Genomic DNA, 25,162 nt, shown 5'->3' on the forward strand with positions numbered 1-25,162 from the left:
GTGCGGTTCAATCACTGTCAAGTAGCAGAGAAGAAGAAAAGAGGTTCCTCTTGTGTGAAATTTCACAATGCACAATTGATTTAAATAGCGGTGTCATTCCACAGAGAGAGACAAGATGGTTCTGTGGTGCCCTTGGTGAGATACGACTCGGGTCATGTGACTCGGGTCTATTCAGAGCTGCTTCGATGTGAAGGGCCACTGGTTTTATGGGAAAGAGGGAGTGGTCATCTCATGGTCTTTTAAGGATCCCTTATGCCCCTTGAGAGATAGAGACACATGATTTGATGCCAGACTGATTTATTTTCAATATGTCATATGGTAAGTCCCATGGTTCATTGAGACGGGAGGGGGGGCAGAAGGTTTATGGAGAATAGAGTGATATTTGACTCTATGTACAATATGGGGAAACAGTGGACTCTCTGGTCCAGGATTGTTGTTGTCACTGTCCAGGCCTGGTATGGAGGCTGGATGTCTGACCCTAGTCTCTGTCCTATGTGTCCCTCTGAGTGGCCCCTGGGTGACCCCATGTGTTTGTCTGTGGCCCACCTCTATACTGTCACCTTCTCCCTCTGGCCTGGGGATGTGTGAGGCATGGAGGAAAGGCAGTTAACCCACTGTTCCTAGGCCTTCATTGAAAATAAGAATTTGTTCTTAACTGACTTGCCTGGTTAAATAAAGGTGAAATTAAATTAAAAGAGGAGGCTGGGTGTGTGTATGTGGGAGGGGGGATGTGTGTGTGTGTTTGTTTGTGTGTTTGTGTTGTAATCCGGCCATGTAAACTGCTCTGATATAGACTTCCCTTATGGAGAAGGCAAAGTCAAATCCAATTTTATTTGTCACATACACATGGTTAACAGATGTTAATGCGAGTGTAGCGAAATGCTTGTGCTTCTAGTTCCGACAATGCATTAATAACCAACGAGTAATCGAACCTAACCATTTCACAACAACTACCTTATACACACAAGTGTAAAGGGATGAAGAATATGTACATAAAGATATATGAATGAGTGATGGTACAGAACGGCATAGGCAAGATGCAGTAGATGGTATCGAGTACAGTATATACGTACATATGAGATGAGTAATGTAGGGTATGTAAACATATTAAGTGGCATTGTTTAAAGTGTCTAGTGCAAAAATTTTTACATACATTTTTCCAGTATTAAAGTGGCTGGAGTTGAGTCAGTATGTTGGCAGCATAATGAGACAGAGGAAGTCTGGAATCCTGGCTACCTCCCTTCTTTTTGTCAAATGTATTTGATTTCATCGAAGTGCTAACAACATCCTATATTACCGTGTTAGATAGAATGGATCATTCGGGGTGTTTGTTTTTCAACTCGGGAAATAAAATGAACCAAAATGTGAATCACAGGCAATTTTCACATCACCAAGTCACTTTCAATTCAATTTCCTCAACTGTCTGGGGGAGTTGAAGTATAATTGACCCCAATGTAATATCCTCTATAAATACTACTGCACATGACTCATACATATGATACAGTCTGGAGTACATGACGGCTACAGTCCTTAGTGGCTGCAGACATATTCAGCTGTAGGACTGATACATGTTACGTAAAGTCTGAGGGGACATTTTCAGCTGTAGATTGGAGATTGCCCAGGGACAAGTGAACTCCCAGAGAGCTCCAGAAAACCCCCGATACGTCCCAAATTGCACCCTATTCCATATGTAAGGGTACTACTTTTGACCAGGGCCCACAGTGCACTACTTTTGACCAGAGCCCTATGTAGGGAATAGGGAGCCATTTGGGATACAGACCCTTTTCTTTCATTTTCACTCTAGTAAACCTGCTTAGGAAATGTCTTTCAGTAGGATCCCCCCATAGGGAATGATATTAATATCTCTACTTTCTATCTGTACTGCAAACCAGCCTCTCCACACGGATTCCTCCTGTTTCTCAATGGGGCTTTTTCATATATATATATATATATATATGTGTGTGTATGTATCTTTTTATATTGAGATGTTTGTGTGTGGAAAGTGTTTGGTTTTTAAAGGAAGTGAGAACATCATTTTTGAGGAAGTTTTAGTTGATAGTTTCCATTTTCTGGGTTTTTGGACTGAGATATTTAGTTTGCCCAGTTGGGAGGCTACATTATGGCCACATAATTGACATATGAAAATGTACCAACACCAGACGTTGAAAATGTCCGCATATTTAACATTAATTTCCGGAATTACAGTAGCCTTTGAAGTTGGGCTATTTTAAATCCCCAAATTAGCTGAAAAAGCTTTTCTGAGAAGTTCAGTTGGTATTTTTGAGAAGCAACTAGTTACTTCATTGCATTCTAGATAGAAGGGGGGCGTGGAAAGACTTGTTCACTTGAAGTTGCCCTAAAGAGCTATGTTGTTCAGTTGAATACAGGGTACTTTGTAATGGATGTGTTTTCTGAGGTAAACATTTCTCTTTGCAAAGAGAGAAGCCAGTCTCGAGGACCATTTCCTCTGTGTTTCTGAGGTAAACATTTCTCTTTGCAAAGAGAGAAGCCAGTCTCGAGGACCATTTCCTCTGTGTTTCTGAGGTAAACATTTCTCTTTGCAAAGAGAGGCCAGTCTCGAGGACCATTTCCTCTGTGTTTCTGAGGTAAACATTTCTCTTTGCAAAGAGAGGCCAGTCTCGAGGACCATTTCCTCTGTGTTTCTGAGGTAAACATTTCTCTTGGCAAAGAGAGGCCAGTCTCGAGGACCATTTCCTCTGTGTTTCTGAGGTAAACATTTCTCTTTGCAAAGAGAGGCCAGTCTCGAGGACCATTTCCTCTGTGTTTCTGAGGTAAACATTTCTCTTGGCAAAGAGAGGCCAGTCTCGAGGACCATTTCCTCTGTGTTTCTGAGGTAAACATTTCTCTTTGCAAAGAGAGAAGCCAGTCTCGAGGACCATTTCCTCTGTGTTTCTGAGGTAAATATTTCTCTTTGCAAAGAGAGAAGCCAGTCTCGAGGACCATTTCCTCTGTGTTTCTGAGGTAAACATTTCTCTTTGCAAAGAGAGAAGCCAGTCTCGAGGACCATTTCCTCTGTGTTTCTTAGGTAAATATTTCTCTTTGCAAAGAGAGAAGCCAGTCTCGAGGACCATTTCCTCTGTGTTTCTGAGGTAAACATTTCTCTTTGCAATGAGAGAAGCCAGTCTCGAGGACCATTTCCTCTGTGTTTCTGAGGTAAACATTTCTCTTTGCAAAGAGAGAAGCCAGTCTCGAGGACCATTTCCTCTTCTGGAGTGTTTCTGATATTGCTGCATATTTTTCACAGTCACAAGATTGGTGGCATAACGCCTCACATTTTCAGTGTAACAGTACCACACACACACTCTATATGAAAGGTATTTATTGAAGTGTGTGTGTGTGTGTGTGTGTGTGTGTGTGTGTGTGTGTGTGTGTGTGTGTGTGTGTGTGTGTGTGTGTGTGTGTGTGTGTGTGTGTGTGTGTGTGTGTGTGTGTGTGTGTGTGTGTGTGTGTGTGTGTGTGTGTGTGTGTGTGTGTGTGTGTGTGTGTGTGTGTGTGCCGCCCATACCAGCTCATTCAGCATGGCTACACACACACACAATGCATGTGACCAGCATTCCTTCAGTCGAAGCCATGAAAGAGAGCGAGAACAGAAATAGGCGGAGGGAGGAAGGGAGAGAGAGAGAGAGAGAGAGAGAGAGAGAGAGAGAGAGAGAGAGAGAGAGAGAGAGAGAGAGAGAGAGAGAGAAAATGAGAGGTGGGCACACCGTAATGTTCAGGAAAAACAATGTTCAGGTATGAGTTAAAAGCACATTGTAAAATGTTGAAAGCACTTTAAGCGTCAAATAAAAGACACAGCTCTTATCCAAGGTTGGTACCTCCTGCAACGTACTCAGTGTGCTCTAAGTCACAGGAGGTTGGTGGCACCTTAATTGGGGAGGACGGGCTCGTGGTATTGGCCGGAGCGGAATGAGTGAATAAGTGGAATGGTAACAAATACATCCAACACATGGATTCCAGGTTTTGATACCATTTGCTCCGTTCCTCCCATCAGCAGCCTCCTGTGCTCTAAGTATACTCTAAGTATACACATGAATACATGTGCATTGAGGCAAGAAGTAATGCGGCTTAAACAGTTGATATGAGACATATCGCAGCTTGGAGCAGACCTGGGTTCAGATACTATACCTGCAGCCGTGTTCCTGTAGTGTTTGTAGCCAACATCTGTGGTTCGTAACAGGAAGCGGGGCTGGCACAGGGATCAGCGCTTTTTACATCTAGGTAATTATGAAAGAGCTTCAACGACACAGCAGGGGATCCTGACTGACGACTGAGGCTGCCCCACAGAGTGCCTGATCCCCGCGACCAGCTCAACACACGATGAAGGATCCAGCAGCACGTGTCATGTGTGGCCTGCTAACCCACGGCAGGCCAGTTTGATTAGTCATGTCTGACGAGGCAGATGGGTAAGGAGGAGACTGATGTGTGAACTGATTTGAGATGATCGTTTACCAAAGATAGTGGATAAATGAAGATGTCCCACTCAGGCCGTTTACCAATCTGAGAAAATGGTCAGTTCCGGACTGGTCTGCTTAACGGGGTGGCTTTCCCATAGGCACCAATGCATTAGCAGCTGGGTCTGGTCTGTTTAGTTCATTGGCTGTATATGAACCAGAATAGATTAGCGCGTGGGATGTCTCTCTTGCTTTGCCGTCTCTGGGTTTACTTCTGGAGCTCCATGTTCTCATTCTTTAGTGTCACCTCATAGTTGATGGTTCAGTATCCCAACTTTACAAACAGAGGCTTACTTTAGCATTGTAGCTATTGTATTGCAAGCAGAGGCTGACTTTAGCATTGTAGCTATTGTATTACAAGCAGAGGCTTACTTTAGCATTGTAGCTATTGTATTACAAACAGAGGCTTACTTTAGCATTGTAGCTATTGTATTACAAACAGAGGCTTACTTTAGCATTGTAGCTATTGTATTACAAACAGAGGCTTACTTTAGCATTGTAGCTATTGTATTACAAACAGAGGCTTACTTTAGCATTGTAGCTATTGTATTAGCCTGGTTCCTCTCTAGGTTTCTTCCTAGGTTTTGGCCTTTCTAGGGAGTTTTTCCTAGCCACCGTGCTTCTACACCTGCATTGCTTGCTGTTTGGGGTTTTAGGCTGGGTTTCTGTACAGCACTTTGAGATATCAGCTCATGTACGAAGGGCTATATAAATACATTTGATTTGATTTGAAATTTGATATTACAAATTGTAATGTAAGTGCTGCTGATTTTCATCAGTACAGGAACGCTTATTACTGAATGTTTCCCCCATTACTGACCAGCTCTCCTCATTACCCAAAAGGCCAGTTCCATGGCTGTTACGTCATAGCCTTGCGGAGATGGCATTTTTCTCTGCAGGGAAAAAGAGATAGAAACAGCTGTAGTTAACCGATAGATGGTGTGTGTGTGTGTGTGTGTGTGTGTGTGTGTGTGTGTGTGTGTGTGTGTGTGTGTGTGTGTGTGTGTGTGTGTGTGTGTGTGTGTGTGTGTGTGTGTGTGTGTGTGTGTGTGTGTGTGTGTGTGTGTGTGTGTGTGTGTGTGTGTGTGCGTGTGTGTGTGTGTGCGTGCATGCGTGCGGTTTGAGAGAGAACGATTTGTCAGATAGCAGTTGATTGAGTGTGTATGGGAGCCACAGCTCATCTGAGTTGGCCCCATGTGGGAGAAATAGCCAGTAAAACGAGGGCCAGATTTAAAGTGATGTGTTCAGTGCTGCTGCTAAGGTTCACCAGGGGACCAGTACAGTAAATGACAATAGGGATGGAGGATGGAGGGAAGGAGGGAGGGAAGGGTAGTGCCAGTGTGCAGGTAGAATTTGAGAAATGAACAGATTTCCCCCCTGGAGTGAGAGATGAGAGGAGGAGGAGAAGGAGAGTGGGTATGCCTGAGCAGCTGTGGTGTGAGAGATATGAAGTTGAAAGGAGATTGGAGAATGGAGGGGGGGCAGGACAGATGAAGTATCTCCCTCTCTCCCCTGTGGTAAAGGAAATGGGGTAAATGGAATGAGCCGGTATGAGGTGTACAGTATGGCAAATGGACCAAACCATCCCTTGTAGGTGGGGGTGGTTCAGTCAGAGTTTCAGCCTCAGTCCCTCACTCCATTGCCCCAGCCTTCCTACCTGCAATGATGGATAGCCCGAACGTTTACCCTTTTACCTGCTTGCATTCTCTCTCGCTGAGCGATTGGGGCCGAGAGGGGCGAAGGGGGTTGAGAAAGGGGTTTAGTAAGCGACCGCGTGTCAGGCGAACCGGGCTTGGCCTCCCCAAAGCACACTGTAGGAAAAGACAGATTCCCCCTAGTGATCGATAACCAAGCACACACACGCGCGCACACACCCCCTAATGGCCTAGCTTCCTAGCCTCACCATCCCTGGGCTATTAATTGTCAATTTCCCCATCTTTTCCTCTCTAAGAGCCCCCTGCTCTGTCCCCACAGAGTTAAACACAGACTGAGATTAAAGAGAGAGAAGTCCTTTAAACGCAAGAGGGAGAGAGAGGGAGCGAGAGAGGGAGAGAGAGAGGCAGAGAGAGAGAGAGGGAGAGAGAGAGAGAGAGGAAATGAAGGGCAGTAGAAAGAGAGAGCAAATGAAGGGCAGTAGAAAGAGAGAGAGGAAATTAAGGGCAGTAGAAATAGATAGAGGAAATGAAGGGCAGTAGAAAGAGAGAGGGGAAATGAAGGGCAGTAGAAAGAGAGAGGAAATGAAGGGCAGTAGAAAGAGAGAGAGGAAATGAAGGGCAGTAGAAAGAGAGAGAGGAAATGAATGGCAGTAGAAAGAGAGAGAGGAAATGAAGGGCAGTAGAAAGAGAGAGAGGAAATGAAGGGCAGTAGAAAGAGAGAGAGGAAATGAAGGGCAGTAGAAAGAGAGAGAGGAAATGAAGGCAGTAGAAAGAGAGAGAGGAAATGAAGGGCAATAGAAAGAGAGAGAGGAAATGAAGGGCAATAGAAAGAGAGAGAGGAAATGAAGGGCAGTAGAAAGAGAGAGAGGAAATGAAGGGCAATAGAAAGAGGGAGAGGAAATGAAGGGCAGTAGAAAGAGAGAGAGGAAATGAAGGGCAATAGAAAGAGAGAGAGGAAATGAAGGGCAGTAGAAAGAGAGAGAGGAAATGAAGGGCAGTAGAAAGAGAGAGAGGAAATGAAGGGCAATAGAAAGAGAGAGAGGAAATGAAGGGCAGTAGAAAGAGAGAGAGGAAATGAAGGGCAATAGAAAGAGAGAGAGGAAATGAAGGGCAATAGAAAGAGAGAGGAAATGAAGGGCAGTAGAAAGAGAGAGAGGAAATGAAGGGCAGTAGAGAGAGAGGAAATGAAGGGCAGTAGAAAGAGAGAGAGGAAATGAAGGGCAGTAGAAAGAGAGAGAGGAAATGAAGGGCAGTAGAGAGAGAGGAAATTAAGGGGCAGTAGAAAGAGAGAGAGGAAATGAAGGGCAATAGAAAGAGAGAGAGGAAATGAAGGGCAGTAGAAAGAGAGAGAGGAAATGAAGGGCAATAGAAAGAGAGAGAGGAAATGAAGGGCACTAGAAAGAGAGAGAGGAAATGAAGGGCAGTAGAAAGAGAGAGAGGAAATGAAGGGCAATAGAAAGAGAGAGAGAGGAAATGAAGGGCAGTAGAAAGAGAGAGAGGAAATGAAGGGCAGTAGAAAGAGAGAGAGGAAATGAAGGGCAGTAGAAAGAGAGAGAGGAAATGAAGGGCAGTAGCAAGAGAGAGAGGAAATGCGGGCAATAGAAAGAGAGAGAGGAAATGAAGGGCAATAGAAAGAGAGAGAGAAATGAAGGGCAATAGAAAGAGAGAGAGGAAATGAAGGGCAGTAGAAAGAGAGAGAGGAAATGCGGGCAATAGAAAGAGAGAGAGGAAATGAAGGGCAATAGAAAGAGAGAGAGAAATGAAGGGCAATAGAAAGAGAGAGAGGAAATGAAGGGCAGTAGAAAGAGAGAGCGGAAATGCGGGCAATAGAAAGAGAGAGAGGAAATGAAGGGCAATAGAAAGAGAGAGAGGAAATGAAGGGCAGTAGAAAGAGAGAGAGGAAATGCGGGCAATAGAAAGAGAGAGAGGAAATGAAGGGCAATAGAAAGAGAGAGAGGAAATGAAGGGCAGTAGAAAGAGAGAGAGGAAATGAAGGGCAGTAGAGAGAGAGGAAATGAAGGGCAGTAGAAAGAGAGAGAGGAAATGAAGGGCAGTAGAAAGAGAGAGAGGAAATGAAGGGCAGTAGAGAGAGAGGAAATTAAGGGGCAGTAGAAAGAGAGAGAGGAAATGAAGGGCAATAGAAAGAGAGAGAGAAATGAAGGGCAGTAGAAAGAGAGAGAGGAAATGAAGGGCAATAGAAAGAGAGAGAGGAAATGAAGGGCACTAGAAAGAGAGAGAGGAAATGAAGGGCAGTAGAAAGAGAGAGAGGAAATGAAGGGCAATAGAAAGAGAGAGAGAGGAAATGAAGGGCAGTAGAAAGAGAGAGAGGAAATGAAGGGCAGTAGAAAGAGAGAGAGGAAATGAAGGGCAGTAGAAAGAGAGAGAGGAAATGAAGGGCAGTAGCAAGAGAGAGAGGAAATGCGGGCAATAGAAAGAGAGAGAGGAAATGAAGGGCAATAGAAAGAGAGAGAGGAAATGAAGGGCAATAGAAAGAGAGAGAGGAAATGAAGGGCAGTAGAAAGAGAGAGAGGAAATGCGGGCAATAGAAAGAGAGAGAGGAAATGAAGGGCAATAGAAAGAGAGAGAGGAAATGAAGGGCAATAGAAAGAGAGAGAGGAAATGAAGGGCAGTAGAAAGAGAGAGCGGAAATGCGGGCAATAGAAAGAGAGAGAGGAAATGAAGGGCAATAGAAAGAGAGAGAGGAAATGAAGGGCAGTAGAAAGAGAGAGAGGAAATGCGGGCAATAGAAAGAGAGAGAGGAAATGAAGGGCAATAGAAAGAGAGAGAGGAAATGAAGGGCAGTAGAAAGAGAGAGAGGAAATGAAGGGCAGTAGAAAGAGAGAGGAAATGAAGGGCAGTAGAAAGAGAGAGAGGAAATGAAGGGCAGTAGAAAGAGAGAGAGGAAATGAAGGGCAGTAGAGAGAGAGAGAGGAAATGAAGGGCAGTAGAAAGAGAGAGAGGAAATGAAGGGCAATAGAAAGAGAGAGAGAGGAAATGAAGGGCAGTATAAAGAGAGAGAGGAAATGAAGGGCAGTAGAAAGAGAGAGAGGAAATGAAGGGCAGTAGAAAGAGAGAGAGGAAATGAAGGGCAGTAGAAAGAGAGATAGGAAATGAAGGGCAGTAGAAAGAGAGAGAGGAAATGAAGGGCTGTAGAAAGAGAGAGAGGAAATGAAGGGCAATAGAAAGAGAGAGAGGAAATTAAGGGCAGTAGAAAGAGAGAGAGGAAATGAAGGGCAGTAGAAAGAGAGAGAGGAAATGAAGGGCAATAGAAAGAGAGAGAGGAAATGAAGGGCAGTAGAAAGAGAGAGAGGAAATGCGGGCAATAGAAAGAGAGAGAGGAAATGAAGGGCAATAGAAAGAGAGAGAGGAAATGAAGGGCAGTAGAAAGAGAGAGAGGAAATGAAGGGCAGTAGAAAGAGAGAGGAAATGAAGGGCAGTAGAAAGAGAGAAAGGAAATGAAGGGCAGTAGAAAGAGAGAGAGGAAATGAAGGGCAGTAGAGAGAGAGAGAGGAAATGAAGGGCAGTAGAAAGAGAGAGAGGAAATGAAGGGCAATAGAAAGAGAGAGAGGAAATGAAGGGCAGTATAAAGAGAGAGAGGAAATGAAGGGCAGTAGAAAGAGAGAGAGGAAATGAAGGGCAGTAGAAAGAGAGAGAGGAAATGAAGGGCAGTAGAAAGAGAGATAGGAAATGAAGGGCAGTAGAAAGAGAGAGAGGAAATGAAGGGCTGTAGAAAGAGAGAGAGGAAATGAAGGGCAGTAGAAAGAGAGATAGGAAATGAAGGGCAATAGAAAGAGAGAGAGGAAATGAAGGGCAGTAGAAAGAGAGAGGAAATGAAGGGCAGTAGAAAGAGAGATAGGAAAGAAACTAGGGATCAGGAGAGAGAGAGGGAGAGGAATCGGAATGAGACAAAGAGATAGAGAGAAGAACAGAGGAACAGAAGTATTTATTTCTCCACATGTGAATCATATTCACCCCCCGGTTTCATTATACAACATGTTTTTTTATACTTTTGAATGCAGAAATGCCTTATTAAATCCAGTGATTCGCAGATCAGAGAACAACCCTGTTGATTTAGCCAGAGGCCTGCTGTGCTGTTGGGCTCAACACTTTTCTCTTTCAAATAGAGACAGTTAAAAGATGAAGACAACAGATTTAATGCGTTTGGATTTGGGCTTTCCTGCGATTCCAACTGTGTCCCTTCTTCTCATGTCTCTCATGGCCCACGCAAAGCCAGGGATATCTGCTGCTCCAGGGCTAACATGTGCTCTTTTTAAACTCCACTCCTCTCTCTTTCTATTCTCTCTCTCTCTTTCTATTCTCTCTCTCTCTTTCTATTCTCTCTCTCTCTCTCTCTCTCTCTCTCTCTCTCTCTCTCTCTCTCTCTCTCTCTCTCTCTCTCTCTCTCTCTCTTTCTATTCTCCTCTCTCTCTCTCTCTCTCTCTGCCTTCCCCCTTTCTCTCTCTCTCTCCCTGCCTTCTCCCCCCCCCCTCTCTCTCTCTCTTACTCTCTCTCTCTCTCTATCTCTGGATATTTTAAGTTGATCGGTAGTGTAGGGCAGCTGTTACATGGAGGATTAACATCTTCTAACGCGTATTACCTCAGCAGCTGTGAACCGCCACGCACACACACACACACAGAGGAGAAGAGAGGCGGTGACCCAGTTGTGGCAGCAGGTGGGTTGGAGGTGATTTGAATGAGGTTGAGGTTTAAGAGAATCAGTGGGTGTAATGAAGAGGGTACTTTAGCTATTTGCACATATGATGCAACACTGTACATAGTCAAACTTTTATGAGTGTAATGTTCACTGTTCATTTCTGATGGTTTATTTCCCCTTGCTTATTTACATTTTTGTGGATTGTCTATTTCACTTGCTTCTCAATGTAAACACGTTTCCCCATGCAAATAAAGCCAATTGAATTGAGAGATTGTTAAAAGACAGCTGTACCTTTGTGAGTGAAATGTTTACTGTTCATTTACATTTTCAGGGTTTTTGTTTTGTTGTTTCTTCTCATTTTTGTTTAGCGTTTATTCCACTTGCTTTGGCAATGTAAACATATGTTCCCCATGTCAATAAAGACCCTTTTAATTGAATTGAATTGAATTGAGAGAGAGAACTGACAGTAAGAATGTTTTGCAAACGATTAGAAAGATCTATCATAAATCTCACAAAAATGCCCGCCCCTCCCCTCTCTCCACCCCCCTGCCCCTCTCTCTCCAGGCCTCCCTCCTCTTATGTCTCCCTACTTGTCTCTGTCTCAGTCTTCCACCTCTGTAATAGGCTCAGACACAAGGTGTTTGCAGAGAGAAGAGGTTGATGTGCTGATAACAGGCTGGCTTTAGGGGAGAGAAATGCATTTCCTTACCGAGCAGTGTGCCTCTCTCAGTCTCTCCTCTTCACCTCTCTCTTTCTCTCTCTCTCTCCGTCTGGCTTTTCTCGCTCCTTGCTCCCTCTCTTCTCTCTCTCTATCCTTTTCACTGCACTTCTCTCTCATTTGCTCGCTTTCACTCATTCTCTGCCTGAATCTCCTGCTCTGTCAATGTCTTGCTCTCCATTCTCTCTCGCTCTCTCTCTCCATCACCCCCTTTCTCTTTCTATCACCTCACTCTTGCTCTCTCTCACTCTCGTTCTCTATCCTCTCTCTCAATCACCTCTCGCTCTCTATCACCTCTCTCTCTCTCTCGCTCTCTATCACCTCTCTCTCTCTCGCTCTCTATTACCTCTCTCTCTCTCTCTCGCTCTCTATCACCTCTCTCTCTCGCTCTCTATCACCTCTCTCTCTCTCTCTCTCTCTCTCATCATCTCTCTCTCTCACTCGTCTCTCGTTCTCCCTTGCTCTCTCACTTCTCTCTCGCTCTCTCACCTCTCTCGCTCTCTCACTTCTCTCTCGCTCCCTCACCTCTCTCTCTCACTCTCTCTCTCTCTCTCTCTCTCTCTCTCTCTCTCTCTCTCTCTCTCTCTATCACCTCTCTCTCTAACTCTCTCACTTCTCTCTCGCTCTCTCAACTCTCTCTCGATTCTCTCTCGCTCTCTCACCTCTCTCTCTCTATCACCTCTCTCTCTCTCTATCACCTCTCTCTCTCACCTCTCGCTCGTTCTCTCACCTCTCTCTCGCTATCAGCTGTGACTGTAAACAGAGAGACACATGAAGCCTCAGCTTGTACTGGATCTCTATATCCTCTCCCACCGCCGTTGTTCTTTGCCCTTCCTCTCTCTCTCTCACACACACACACACACACACACACACACACACACACACACACACACACACACACACACACACACACACACACACACACACACATTTGCTCTCCTCCCTCGCTCTCCGCCTGTCTAGCGAAGTGTGTGTGTTTCACGGCGTCTCAGCCAGGTAGGCAGAGGAAGCTCTCTCGCCTGTTCCATTTGATGCTTCGGGGAACATTTCAGTGAAGCGAGTGCTTCCGAGGTGCGGCAGAACTCTCCCGCATGTCAATGCTCTCCACTCCTCTCCTCCTTGTCATCCCCCTCTCACTCTCTACATCCCTCACTCTCTCCATCCCTCCCTCTCTCTCGGCTTGTTCTGGTGGAAAGATGGGAAAATTGTACATTCAGATCTTGGCTCAAAGCACACAAACAGGGGCTGCAAACACACACACACACACACACACACACACACACACACACACACACACACACACACACACACACACACACACACACACACACACACACACACACACACACACACACACACACACACACACAAAAACACCCGGCGGTGACACACACACTGCCTCCTTTTCACACGCCACACTATTGTAATTCCATAATCATCACGTGGCTCCGGAGAATGTGGAATAACAGAATACACACACAAACACGACATCCACACACCACACACACACACACACACAGAATCACATTCCGGTGCTTTATCCCCCTTGGTAATCTGTTTACGGGGTGACAGGCACGTCAGGGGAAAAGTTAATTGAAATCGGTACTAATCTGATGATGACACGCACACAGCCACAGAAAGTAGTCCTCGTCCCCGTCGTCACCGTGGCGATAGGCCCAGTCAGCCAGTCAGGTTGCACCTTGTTGTGTTGTGGCAGGGAGCGGAGGGAGTCAATAAGTTAATGCTACTTAATTTCATGCCTCTTGGTTCTGTTAAGCTGCTTGGTGTGTGTGGCGTGTTGATTGGTAATCTGACATTTGATATGTGCCTCACTGACTCACTCACCACAGATCTGGTTCTGCTTGTTTGTGCCCCCTATCCCCCCCCTTCTCTCATTATCTATCCTTCTCTTTCCTCCCATCTTCTCCTTTCCTTCTCTCTCTCTTTCCCCTTTCCTCCCCTCTTTCCTTCGCCTCTTTCCTCCCCCTCCTCATTCCCCCTTCTCTCTCATTTACTCCATTCTTCCCTTCTCCCATCATTGTAAATAAGAATTAGTTCCTAACTAAATTACGTTCCGATAAAAACCAACAACAATGAAACAAATCTGCTCTCTCCGTCTCCTCTTTTCACAGGATGGCTACTATTCCCACCGCCCCAAGGAGAAAGTCAGAGTGGACAGCAACAATGAGAACTCTGTGCCCAAAGACTTTGAGAACATAGACAATAGTAACTTTGGCGCCCGTTCGCAGCCCCAGCGCCAGCCCCCAGGGGGCGCTGACAGTAACAAACGCAGGGAGAGGCTGCAGGAGAAGGCCCATGCCGAACAGGCAACCTGGAAGGATAACGCTCCGATTCTCAGCCGGAGCTCCAACGAGGTCCTCCAGTACGGACGAGCCGTAGCCCAGAATGGCTCACTTCCTGTGGGCCCGAAAGCGGTTGGAGCCGGGGTGGGCTCCAGGAACCACCACAGCCGCTCTTCACAGCCACAGAGCCAGGGTCAGGCTCAGACTTACCAACAGTCGCAGTCCCACCCCCAGACTCAACATAGACACCAACACCCGCATCAAACCAGGAAGCAGGCGACTGCGGCTCCATTGGAGGTTGTTTACGACCAGCCGCCCAAGTGTGAGATCAGTGGGAAGGAAGCCATTTCAGCTCTGTCCAGAGCCAAGACCAAGGAGTGCCGGCAGCAGATAGCTGAAGTGTACTGCAGACACAAGGAAGGTCAACTGATGCCTGAGAAGGTCACCCGCTATTGTCCCATAGAGGGTGAGTTAGTAGATATAGTGTTACTACTGTTACTGTACCATAGAGGGTGAGTTAGTAGATATAGTGTTACTACTGTTACTGTACCATAGAGGGTGAGTTAGTAGATATAATGTTACTACTGTTACTGTACCATAGAGGGTGAGTTAGTAGATATAGTGTTACTACTGTTACTGTACCATAGAGGGTGAGTTAGTAGATATAATGTTACTACTGTTACTGTACCATAAAGGGTGAGTTAGTAGATATAATGATACTACTGTTACTGTACCATAGAGGGTGAGTTAGTAGATATAGTGTTACTACTGTTACTGTCCCATAGAGGGTGAGTTAGTAGATATAGTGTTACTACTGTTACTGTACCATAAAGGGTGAGTTAGTAGATATAGTGTTACTACTGTTACTGTCCCATAGAGGGTGAGTTAGTAGATATAGTGTTACTACTGTTACTGTACCATAGAGGGTGAGTTAGTAGATATAGTGTTACTACTGTTACTGTACCATAGAGGGTGAGTTAGTAGATATAGTGTTACTACTGTTACTGTACCATAGAGGGTGAGTTAGTAGATATAATGATACTACTGTTACTGTACCATAGAGGGTGAGTTAGTAGATATAGTGTTACTACTGTTACTGTCCCATAGAGGGTGAGTTAGTAGATATAGTGTTACTACTGTTACTGTCCCATAGAGGGTGAGTTAGTAGATATAGTGTTACTACTGTTACTGTCCCATAGAGGGTGAGTTAGTAGATATAGTGTTACTACTGTTACTGTACCATAGAGGGTGAGTTAGTAGATATAGTGTTACTACTGTTACTGTACCATAGAGGGTGAGTTAGTAGATATAGTGTTAGTACTGTTACTGTACCATAGAGGGTGAGTTAGTAGATATAGTGTTACTACTGTTACTGTACCATAGAGGGTGAGTTAGTAGATATAGTGTTACTACTGTTACTGTACCATAGAGGGTGAGTTAGTAGATATAGTGTTACTACTGTTACTGTACCATAGAGGGTGAGTTAGTAGATATAGTGTTACTACTGTTACTGTACCATAGAGGGTGAGTTAGTAGATATAGTGTTACTACTGTTACTGTACCATAGAGGGTGAGTTAGTAGATATAGTGTTACTACTGTTACTGTACCATAGAGGGTGAGTTAGTAGATATAGTGTTACTACTGTTACTGTACCATAGAGGGTGAGTTAGTAGATATAGTGTTACTACTGTTACTGTACCATAGAGGGTGAGTTAGTAGATATAGTGTTACTACTGTTACTGTCCCATAGAGGGTGAGTTAGTAGATATAGTGTTACTACTGTTACTGTCCCATAGAGGGTGAGTTAGTAGATATAGTGTTACTACTGTTACTGTACCATAGAGGGTGAGTTAGTAGATATAGTGCTACTACTGTTACTGTACCATAGAGGGTGAGTTAGTAGATATAGTGTTACTACTGTTACTATACCATAGAGGGTGAGTTAATACTGTAGATATATTGTTACTACTATTACTGTACCATAGAGGGTGAGTTAATACTGTAGATAATGTTACTACTATTACTGTACCATAGAGGGTGAGTTAATACTGTAGCTATATTGTTACTACTATTACTGTACCATAGAGGGTGAGTTAATACTGTAGATACTGTTACTACTATTACTGTACCATAGAGGGTGAGTTAATACTGTAGATACTGTTACTACTATTACTGTACCATAGTGGTTGAGTTAACAGATACACTGTTACTTTACCATAGAGGGTGAGTTAATACTGTAGCTATATTGTTACTACTATTACTGTACCATAGAGGGTGAGTTAATACTGTAGATATATTGTTACTACTATTACTTTACCATAGAGGGTGAGTTAATACTGTAGATAATGTTACTACTATTACTGTACCATAGAGGGTGAGTTAATACTGTAGCTATATTGTTACTACTATTACTGTACCATAGAGGGCGAGTTAATACTGTAGATACTGTTACTACTATTACTGTAACATAGAGGGTGAGTTAATACTGTAGATACTGTTACTACTATTACTGTACCATAGAGGGTGAGTTAATACTGTAGATACTGTTACTACTATTACTGTACCATAGAGGGTGAGTTAATACTGTAGATACTGTTACTACTATTACTGTACCATAGAGGGTGAGTTAATACTGTAGATACTGTTACTACTATTACTGTAACATAGAGGGTGAGTTAACAGATATACTGTTACTTTACCATAGAGGGTGAGTTAATACTGTAGATATACTGTTACTACTATTACTGTACCATAGAGGGTGAGTTAATAGATATTCTGTTACTGTACCATAGAGGGTGAGTTAATACTGTAGATACTGTTACTACTATTACTGTACCATAGAGGGTGAGTTAATAGATATACTGTTACTGTACCATAGAGGGCGAGTTAATACTGTAGATATACTGTTACTGCTGTTACTGTACCGTAGAGGGTGAGTTGATACTGTAGATATACTGTTACTACTATTACTGTACCATAGAGGGTGAGTTAGTACATACACTTTTACTGTCCCTTAGAGGGTGAGTTAATAGATATACTGTTACTACTGTTACTGTACCATAGAGGGTGAGTTAACTTCTTGCGTCGAGCAATCCCGTATCCGGGAGCGTAATTATAGCCTCAAGCTCATTACCATAACGCAACGTTAACTATTCATGAAAATCGCAAATGAAGTGAAACAAATATATTCACTCACAAGCTTAGCCTTTTGTTAACAACACTGTCATCTCAGATTTTCAAAATATGCTTTTCAACCATAGCTACACAAGCATTTGTGTAAGAGTATTGATAGCTAGCATAGCATTAAGCCTAGCATTCAGCAGGCAACATTTTCACAAAAACAAGAAAAGCATTCAAATAAAATAATTTACCTTTGAAGAACTTCGGATGTTTTCAATGAGGAGACTCTCAGTTAGATAGCAAATGTTCATTTTTTCCCAAAATATTATTTGTATAGGAGAAATCGCTCCGTTTTGCTCATCACGTTTGGCTAAGAAAAAAAATCTGAAAATGCAGTCTCTACAACGCCAAACTTTTTACCAAATTAACTCCATAATATCGACAGAAACATGGCAAACATTGTTTAGAATCAATCCTCAAGGTGTTTTTCACATATCTATTCGATGATAAATCATTCGTGGCAGCTGTGTTTCTCCTCGAAGTAAACTGAAAAAGACACGCTGCTGGAGATTACGCAATAATTGCGACGGAGGACACCAAGCGGCCACCTGGTAGATGTAGTCTCTTAAGGTCAATCTTCCAATGATTTGCCTACAAATACGTCACAATGCTGTCGACGCCTTGGGGAAACAACAGAAAGTCTAAGCTCATTCGTGACCCATACACAGCCATATAAGGAGACATTGGAACACAAAATCTGGGGCACTTCCTGTATGAAATTTCATCTTGGTTTCGCCTGTAGCATTAGTTCTGTGGCACTCACAGACAATATCTTTGCAGTTTTGGAAACATCAGTGTCTTCTTTCCAAAGCTGTCAATTATAGGCATAGTCGAGCAACCTTTCGTGACAAAATATCTTGTTTAAAACGGGAACGTTTTTTTTATCCATAAATTAAAAGAGCGCCCCTATATCCAAGAAGTTAATAGATATACTGTTACTGTACCATAGAGGGTGAGTTAATGGATATACTGTTACTGTACCATAGAGGGTGAGTTAATAGATATACTGTTACTGTACCATAGAGGGTGAGTTAATAGATATACTGTTACTGTATCATAGATGGTGGCTACATTGTGTAGACTTTACTGTAGAGATATAGGCCCGGTCCAGAAACACGCCCTAACTCCTATCCCCTATAGACTGTATAGGTTGAGGATGGAACTGGATAGGTTAAAGCAGTATGATAGTAGGTCCACTTTGCCCTCTGATCAGATCTACATTAATACCATATGCTTTTGGGGGATGTGGGGAAGGGGTTGTTCCTGGATGGGCCAAAGTGTGGGAGAAAATATTTGGCCCGTACAGTTGTTTCTGGACTGCAGTCTTTTGTAGCTTAGTTGGTAGAGCATGGCATTTGTAAGGCCTGAATTGTGGGCTTGATTCGTAAAATGTATGCACGCGTGACTGTAAGTCACCTTTTGATAAACGTTTCTGCTAAATGACATATATTATAGAAAACTATCACTTAGCTATGCTCACATTGCAAAGGTTTAGAGGAATTGAGGCTGGTTGGTACTTTGGGGAATGATTGGATAGTTTGGGAATAGTTTGGGTATACTGGGTGTGAACAGTTTGGGTATACTGGGTGTGAACAGTTTGGGTATACTGGGTGTGAACAGTTTGGGTATACTGGGTGTGAACAGTTTGGGTATACTGGGTGTGAACAGTTTGGGTATACTGGGTGTCAACAGTTTGGGTATACTGGGTGAGAACAGTTTGGGTATACTGGGTGTGAACAGTTTGGGTATACTGGGTGTGAACAGTTTGGGTATACTGGGTGTGAACAGTTTGGGCATAATGGGTGTGAACAGTTTGGGTATACTGGGTGTGAACAGTTTGGGTATATTGGGTGTGAACAGTTTGGGTATACTGGGTGTGAACAGTTTGGGTATACTGGGTGAGAACAGTTTGTGTATACTGGGTGAGAACATTTTGGGTATACTGGGTGTGAACAGTTTGGGTATACTGGGTGTGAACAGTTTGGGTATACTGGGTGTGAACAGTTTGGGTATACTGGGTGTGAACAGTTTGGGTATACTGGGTGTGAACAGTTTGGGTATACTGGGTGTGAACAGTTTGGGTATACTGGGTGAGAACAGTTTGTGTATACTGGGTGAGAACATTTTGGGTATACTGGGTGTGAACAGTTTGGGTATACTGGGTGTGAACAGTTTGGGTATACTGGGTGTGAACAGTTTGGGTATACTGGGTGTCAACAGTTTGGGTATACTGGGTGTGAACAGTTTGGGTATACTGGGTGTGAACAGTTTGGGTATACTGGGTGTGAACAGTTTGGGTATACTGGGTGTGAACAGTTTGGGTATACTGGGTGTGAACAGTTTGGGCATAATGGGTCTGAACAGTTTGGGTATACTGGGTGTGAACAGTTTGGGTATACTGGGTGTGAACAGTTTGTGTATACTGGGTGTGAACAGTTTGGGTATACTGGATGTGAACAGTTTGGGTATACTGGGTGTCAACAGTTTGGGTATACTGGGTGTGAACAGTTTGGGCATAATGGGTGTGAACAGTTTGGGTATACTGGGTGTGAACAGTTTGGGTATACTGGGTGAGAACAGTTTGGGTATACTGGGTGTGAACAGTTTGGGTATACTGGGTGTGAACAGTTTGGGTATACTGGGTGTGAACAGTTTGGGTATACTGGGTGTGAACAGTTTGGGTATACTGGGTGAGAACAGTTTGGGTATACTGGGTGTGAACAGTTTGGGTATACTGGGTGAGAACAGTTTGGGTATACTGGGTGTGAACAGTTTGGGTATACTGGGTGTGAACAGTTTGGGTATACTGGGTGTGAACAGTTTGGGTATACTGGGTGTGAACAGTTTGGGTATACTGGGTGTGAACAGTTTGGGTATACTGGGTGTGAACAGTTTGGGTATACTGGGTGTGAACAGTTTGGGCATAATGGGTCTGAACAGTTTGGGTATACTGGGTGTGAACAGTTTGGGTATACTGGGTGTGAACAGTTTGTGTATACTGGGTGTGAACAGTTTGGGTATACTGGATGTGAACAGTTTGGGTATACTGGGTGTCAACAGTTTGGGTATACTGGGTGTGAACAGTTTGGGCATAATGGGTGTGAACAGTTTGGGTATACTGGGTGTGAACAGTTTGGGTATACTGGGTGAGAACAGTTTGGGTATACTGGGTGTCAACAGTTTGGGTATACTGGGTGTGAACAGTTTGGGTATACTGGGTGTGAACAGTTTGGGTATACTGGGTGTGAACAGTTTGGGTATACTGGGTGTGAACAGTTTGGGTATACTGGGTGTGAACAGTTTGGGCATAATGGGTGTGAACAGTTTGGGTATACTGGGTGTGAACAGTTTGGGTATACTGGGTGTGAACAGTTTGTGTATACTGGGTGTGAACAGTTTGGGTATACTGGGTGTGAACAGTTTGGGTATACTGGGTGTCAACAGTTTGGGTATACTGGGTGTGAACAGTTTGGGCATAATGGGTGTGAACAGTTTGGGTATACTGGGTGTGAACAGTTTGGGTATACTGGGTGTGAACAGTTTGTGTATACTGGGTGTGAACAGTTTGGGTATACTGGGTGTGAACAGTTTGGGTATACTGGGTGTGAACAGTTTGGGTATACTGGGTGTGAACAGTTTGGGTATACTGGGTGTGAACCGTTTGGGTATACTGGGTGTGAACAGTTTGGGTATACTGGGTGTGAACAGTTTGGGTATACTGGGTGTGAACAGTTTGGGTATACTGGGTGTGAACAGTTTGGGTATACTGGGTGTGAACAGTTTGGGTATACTGGGTGAGAACAGTTTGTGTATACTGGGTGAGAACATTTTGGGTATACTGGGTGTGAACAGTTTGGGTATACTGGGTGTGAACAGTTTGGGTATACTGGGTGTGAACAGTTTGGGTATACTGGGTGTGAACAGTTTGGGTATACTGGGTGTGAACAGTTTGGGTATACTGGGTGTGAACAGTTTGGGTATACTGGGTGAGAACAGTTTGTGTATACTGGGTGAGAACATTTTGGGTATACTGGGTGTGAACAGTTTGGGTATACTGGGTGTGAACAGTTTGGGTATACTGGGTGTCAACAGTTTGGGTATACTGGGTGTGAACAGTTTGGGTATACTGGGTGTGAACAGTTTGGGTATACTGGGTGTGAACAGTTTGGGTATACTGGGTGTGAACAGTTTGGGTATACTGGGTGTGAACAGTTTGTGTATACTGGGTGTGAATAGTTTGGGTATACTGGGTGTGAACAGTTTGTTTATACTGGGTGTGAACAGTTTGGGTATACTGGGTGTGAACAGTTTGGGTATACTGGGAGTGAACAGTTTGGGTATACTGGGTGTGAACTGTTTGGGTATACTGGGTGTGAACAGTTTGGGTATACTGGGTGTGAACAGTTTGGGTATACTGGGTGTAAACTGTTTGGGTATACTGGGTGTGAACTGTTTGGGTATACTGGGTGTGAACCGTTTGGGTATACTGGGTGTGAACAGTTTGGTATACTGGGTGTGAACCGTTTGGGTATACTGGGTGTGAACAGTTTGGTATACTGGGTGTGAACAGTTTGGTATACTGGGTGTGAACCGTTTGGGTATACTGGGTGTGAACAGTTTGGTATACTGGGAGTGAACAGTTTGGGTATACTGGGTGGGAACAGTTTGGTATACTGGGAGTGAACAGTTTGGTATACTGGGAGTGAATAATTTGGGTATACTGGGTGTGAGCCGTTTGGGTATACTGGGTGTGAACAGTTTGGTATACTGGGAGTGAACAGTTTGGGTATACTGGGTGTGAACCGTTTGGTATACTGGGAGTGAACAGTTTGGGTATACTGGGTGTGGTACACTCAAGCATATTTGACCAGATACTCTTTCATATCATATAAAAACAATTGCTAGACATTCTGTTTGTTAGTCAATCATAGTAACAGTGTAATCATCGTGCGACAGCTTGATAGAGGCTCCTTTCAAACATGTTGTTTGTTTTGTCGTCATGGCCTGTGTATGTACTGTCAATGTCTGAGTCCCAAATGGCTCTAATCCCTTTATCGTCCACTTCTTTTGACCAGGGCTCATAGGGTTCTGCTCAAAAGTAGTGCACTATTTAGGGAATAGGGAGCCATTTAGGACGTATACCATCTCTTTTTACAGCAGGAAAATACAATATCCCCTGAAGCTGAAATAAAATCTGTTTTGACTTAGGCACACATACACAACCATTTATGCACGCGCACACACACAACACACACACACACACACACACACACACACACACACACACACACACACACACACACACACACACACACACACACACACACACACACACACACACACACACACACACACACACACAGATACACACGTACACACACTCACACTGCACTTTCTGTTGTTTTACTGCTAATAATTCCAATTTATATCAAAGTCAGGCAAGAAATGTGTTTCTTGGCTGATGAGAAATTTGTGCGAGAGAATGGAAGACACTTTTTGTATTTACACCAAATTGCTTTCCAATTTTCATTCTGGCTACAGAAATGCAAGTTTGCACACACCGACACACACACACACACACATGCACACTTACAACCACACACAGGCAGACAGATACACACAGGAAAGCACAAACTCTTTCGCTTTCTCACCCTCTTCCTTCCTTTCTCTCTCTTTCTTACTCACAAACACACACACACACACCGCACACACACTTTTTTTTTTTTCCCAAGTAGACTGGTTGAACATCTGCAGGTTGGCAGAAGACTCTTGTAAACAAAATCTGTAAGCTTGCCACCATCGGTGAGGACCACGCATCAATGTTTAAAGAAACAACACACACACACAGAGGACATGTGGAGAAAAGGAGAAAAAAGGCAGAACGATACATGGACATCTGGCCAGACATAACCAGACACTGTGCACCCACAATGACTGTGTAACCTTGTAGGCTACTGCTTGTCTATCTGGGACAATTCCAATGGTTGCGTCTGAAATTGCACCATAGTCACTTATAAGTGCACTACTTTTGGATAGGGCGCCAACACACCTTGACTGCACCTTGTGTGTCCACCTTGACTGCACCTTGTGAGTCCACCATGACTGCACCTTGTGAGTCCACCTTGATTGCACCTTGTGAGTCCACCATGACTGCACCTTGTGAGTCCACCTTGACTGCATCTTGTGAGTCCACCATGACTGCACCTTTTGAGTCCACCATGACTGCACCTTGTGAGTCCACCATGACTGCACCTTGTGAGTCCACCTTGACTGCACCTTGTGAGTCCACCATGACTGCACCTTGTGAGTCCACCTTGACTGCACCTTGTGAGTCCACCATGACTGCACCTTGTGAGTCCACCTTGACTGCACCTTGTGAGTCCACCATGACTGCACCTTGTGAGTCCACCTTGACTGCACCTTTTGAGTCCACCTTGACTGCACCTTGTGAGTCCACCTTGACTGCACCTTGTGAGTCCACCATGACTGCACCTTGTGAGTCCACCTTGACTGCATCTTGTGAGTCCACCATGACTGCACCTTTTGAGTCCACCATGACTGCACCTTGTGAGTCCACCATGACTGCACCTTGTGAGTCCACCTTGACTGCACCTTGTGAGTCCACCATGACTGCACCTTGTGAGTCCACCATAACTGCACCTTGTGAGTCCACCATGACTGCACCTTGTGAGTCCACCTTGACTGCACCTTGTGAGTCCACCATGACTGCACCTTGTGAGTCCACCTTGACTGCATCTTGTGAGTCCACCATGACTGCACCTTGTGAGTCCACCATGACTGCACCTTGTGAGTCCACCATGACTGCACCTTGTGAGTCCACCTTGACTGCATCTTGTGAGTCCACCTTGACTGCATCTTGTGAGTCCACCATGACTGCACCTTGTGAGTCCACCATAACTGCACCTTGTGAGTCCACCTTGACTGCACCTTGTGAGTCCACCATGACTGCACCTTGTGAGTCCACCTTGACTGCACCTTGTGAGTCCACCATGACTGCACCTTGTGAGTCCACCTTGACTGCATCTTGTGAGTCCACCATGACTGCACCTTGTGAGTCCACCATAACTGCACCTTGTGAGTCCACCTTGACTGCACCTTGTGAGTCCACCATGACTGCACCTTGTGAGTCCACCTTGACTGCATCTTGTGAGTCCACCTTGACTGCACCTTGTGAGTCCACCATGACTGCACCTTGTGAGTCCACCTTGACTGCATCTTGTGAGTCCACCATGACTGCACCTTGTGAGTCCACCATAACTGCACCTTGTGAGTCCACCTTGACTGCACCTTGTGAGTCCACCATGACTGCACCTTGTGAGTCCACCTTGACTGCATCTTGTGAGTCCACCATGACTGCACCTTGTGAGTCCACCATAACTGCACCTTGTGAGTCCACCTTGACTGCACCTTGTGAGTCCACCATGACTGCACCTTGTGAGTCCACCATAACTGCACCTTGTGAGTCCACCTTGACTGCACCTTGTGAGTCCACCATGACTGCACCTTGTGAGTCCACCTTGACTGCACCTTGTGAGTCCACCTTGACTGCACCTTGTGAGTCCACCATAACTGCACCTTGTGAGTCCACCATGACTGCACCTTGTGTGTCCACCATAACTGCTCCTTGTGAGTCCACCTTGACTGCACCTTGTGAGTCCACCTTGACTGCATCTTGTGAGTCCACCATAACTGCACCTTGTGAGTCCACCATGACTGTGCAACTTTGTTCTGTACAGCAATGTAAGCGAGGATACATATTCCCCAAGATTAAACCAACGCTTGTCTATCAGTGAATAAGCTCATGTCATCTCCCTATACCAGGTCTGTCCAACCCTCTTCCTGGAGATCCACCATCCTGTGGGTTTTTAGTCCAACCCTAATTTAACACGCCTAATTCTACTAATTAGCTGCTCAACAAGACCTGAACTAGCTGAATCAGATATGCTAAATTAGGGTTGAACTGAAAAACCTACAGGACAGTAGATCTCCAGGAAGAGGGTTGGGCAGCCCTGCCCTAGACTCACCATCGTCATCCCACTCCAACTGACAGTTTGATCAAAGGAGACGGGGGAAATTGAAAAGGGCTTAATCCTGGTGGCGTCGTGTAACAACACGGACGGCTAAATTAAATCTCTTTTTCACTCCCTCTGTCTGTTCT

General features: G+C 44.5%; 1 protein-coding gene across 2 annotated transcripts in view; it reads left to right on the top strand.

Moving 5' to 3' along the window:
* The window catches only part of LOC118389426 (xylosyltransferase 1), a 200,797-nt gene that overhangs the window by 58,895 nt on the left and 116,740 nt on the right, over positions 1-25,162 (top strand). For both annotated transcript variants that reach the window (XM_052527837.1, XM_052527838.1), the window contains exon 2: positions 13,632-14,268. In XM_052527837.1, coding sequence (XP_052383797.1) covers positions 13,632-14,268 — 637 coding nt within the window. The remainder of the gene's footprint in view (positions 1-13,631; positions 14,269-25,162) is intronic.

This window comes from Oncorhynchus keta, chromosome 10 (assembly GCF_023373465.1).
Source record: "Oncorhynchus keta strain PuntledgeMale-10-30-2019 chromosome 10, Oket_V2, whole genome shotgun sequence".
Classification (NCBI taxonomy): domain Eukaryota; kingdom Metazoa; phylum Chordata; class Actinopteri; order Salmoniformes; family Salmonidae; genus Oncorhynchus; species Oncorhynchus keta.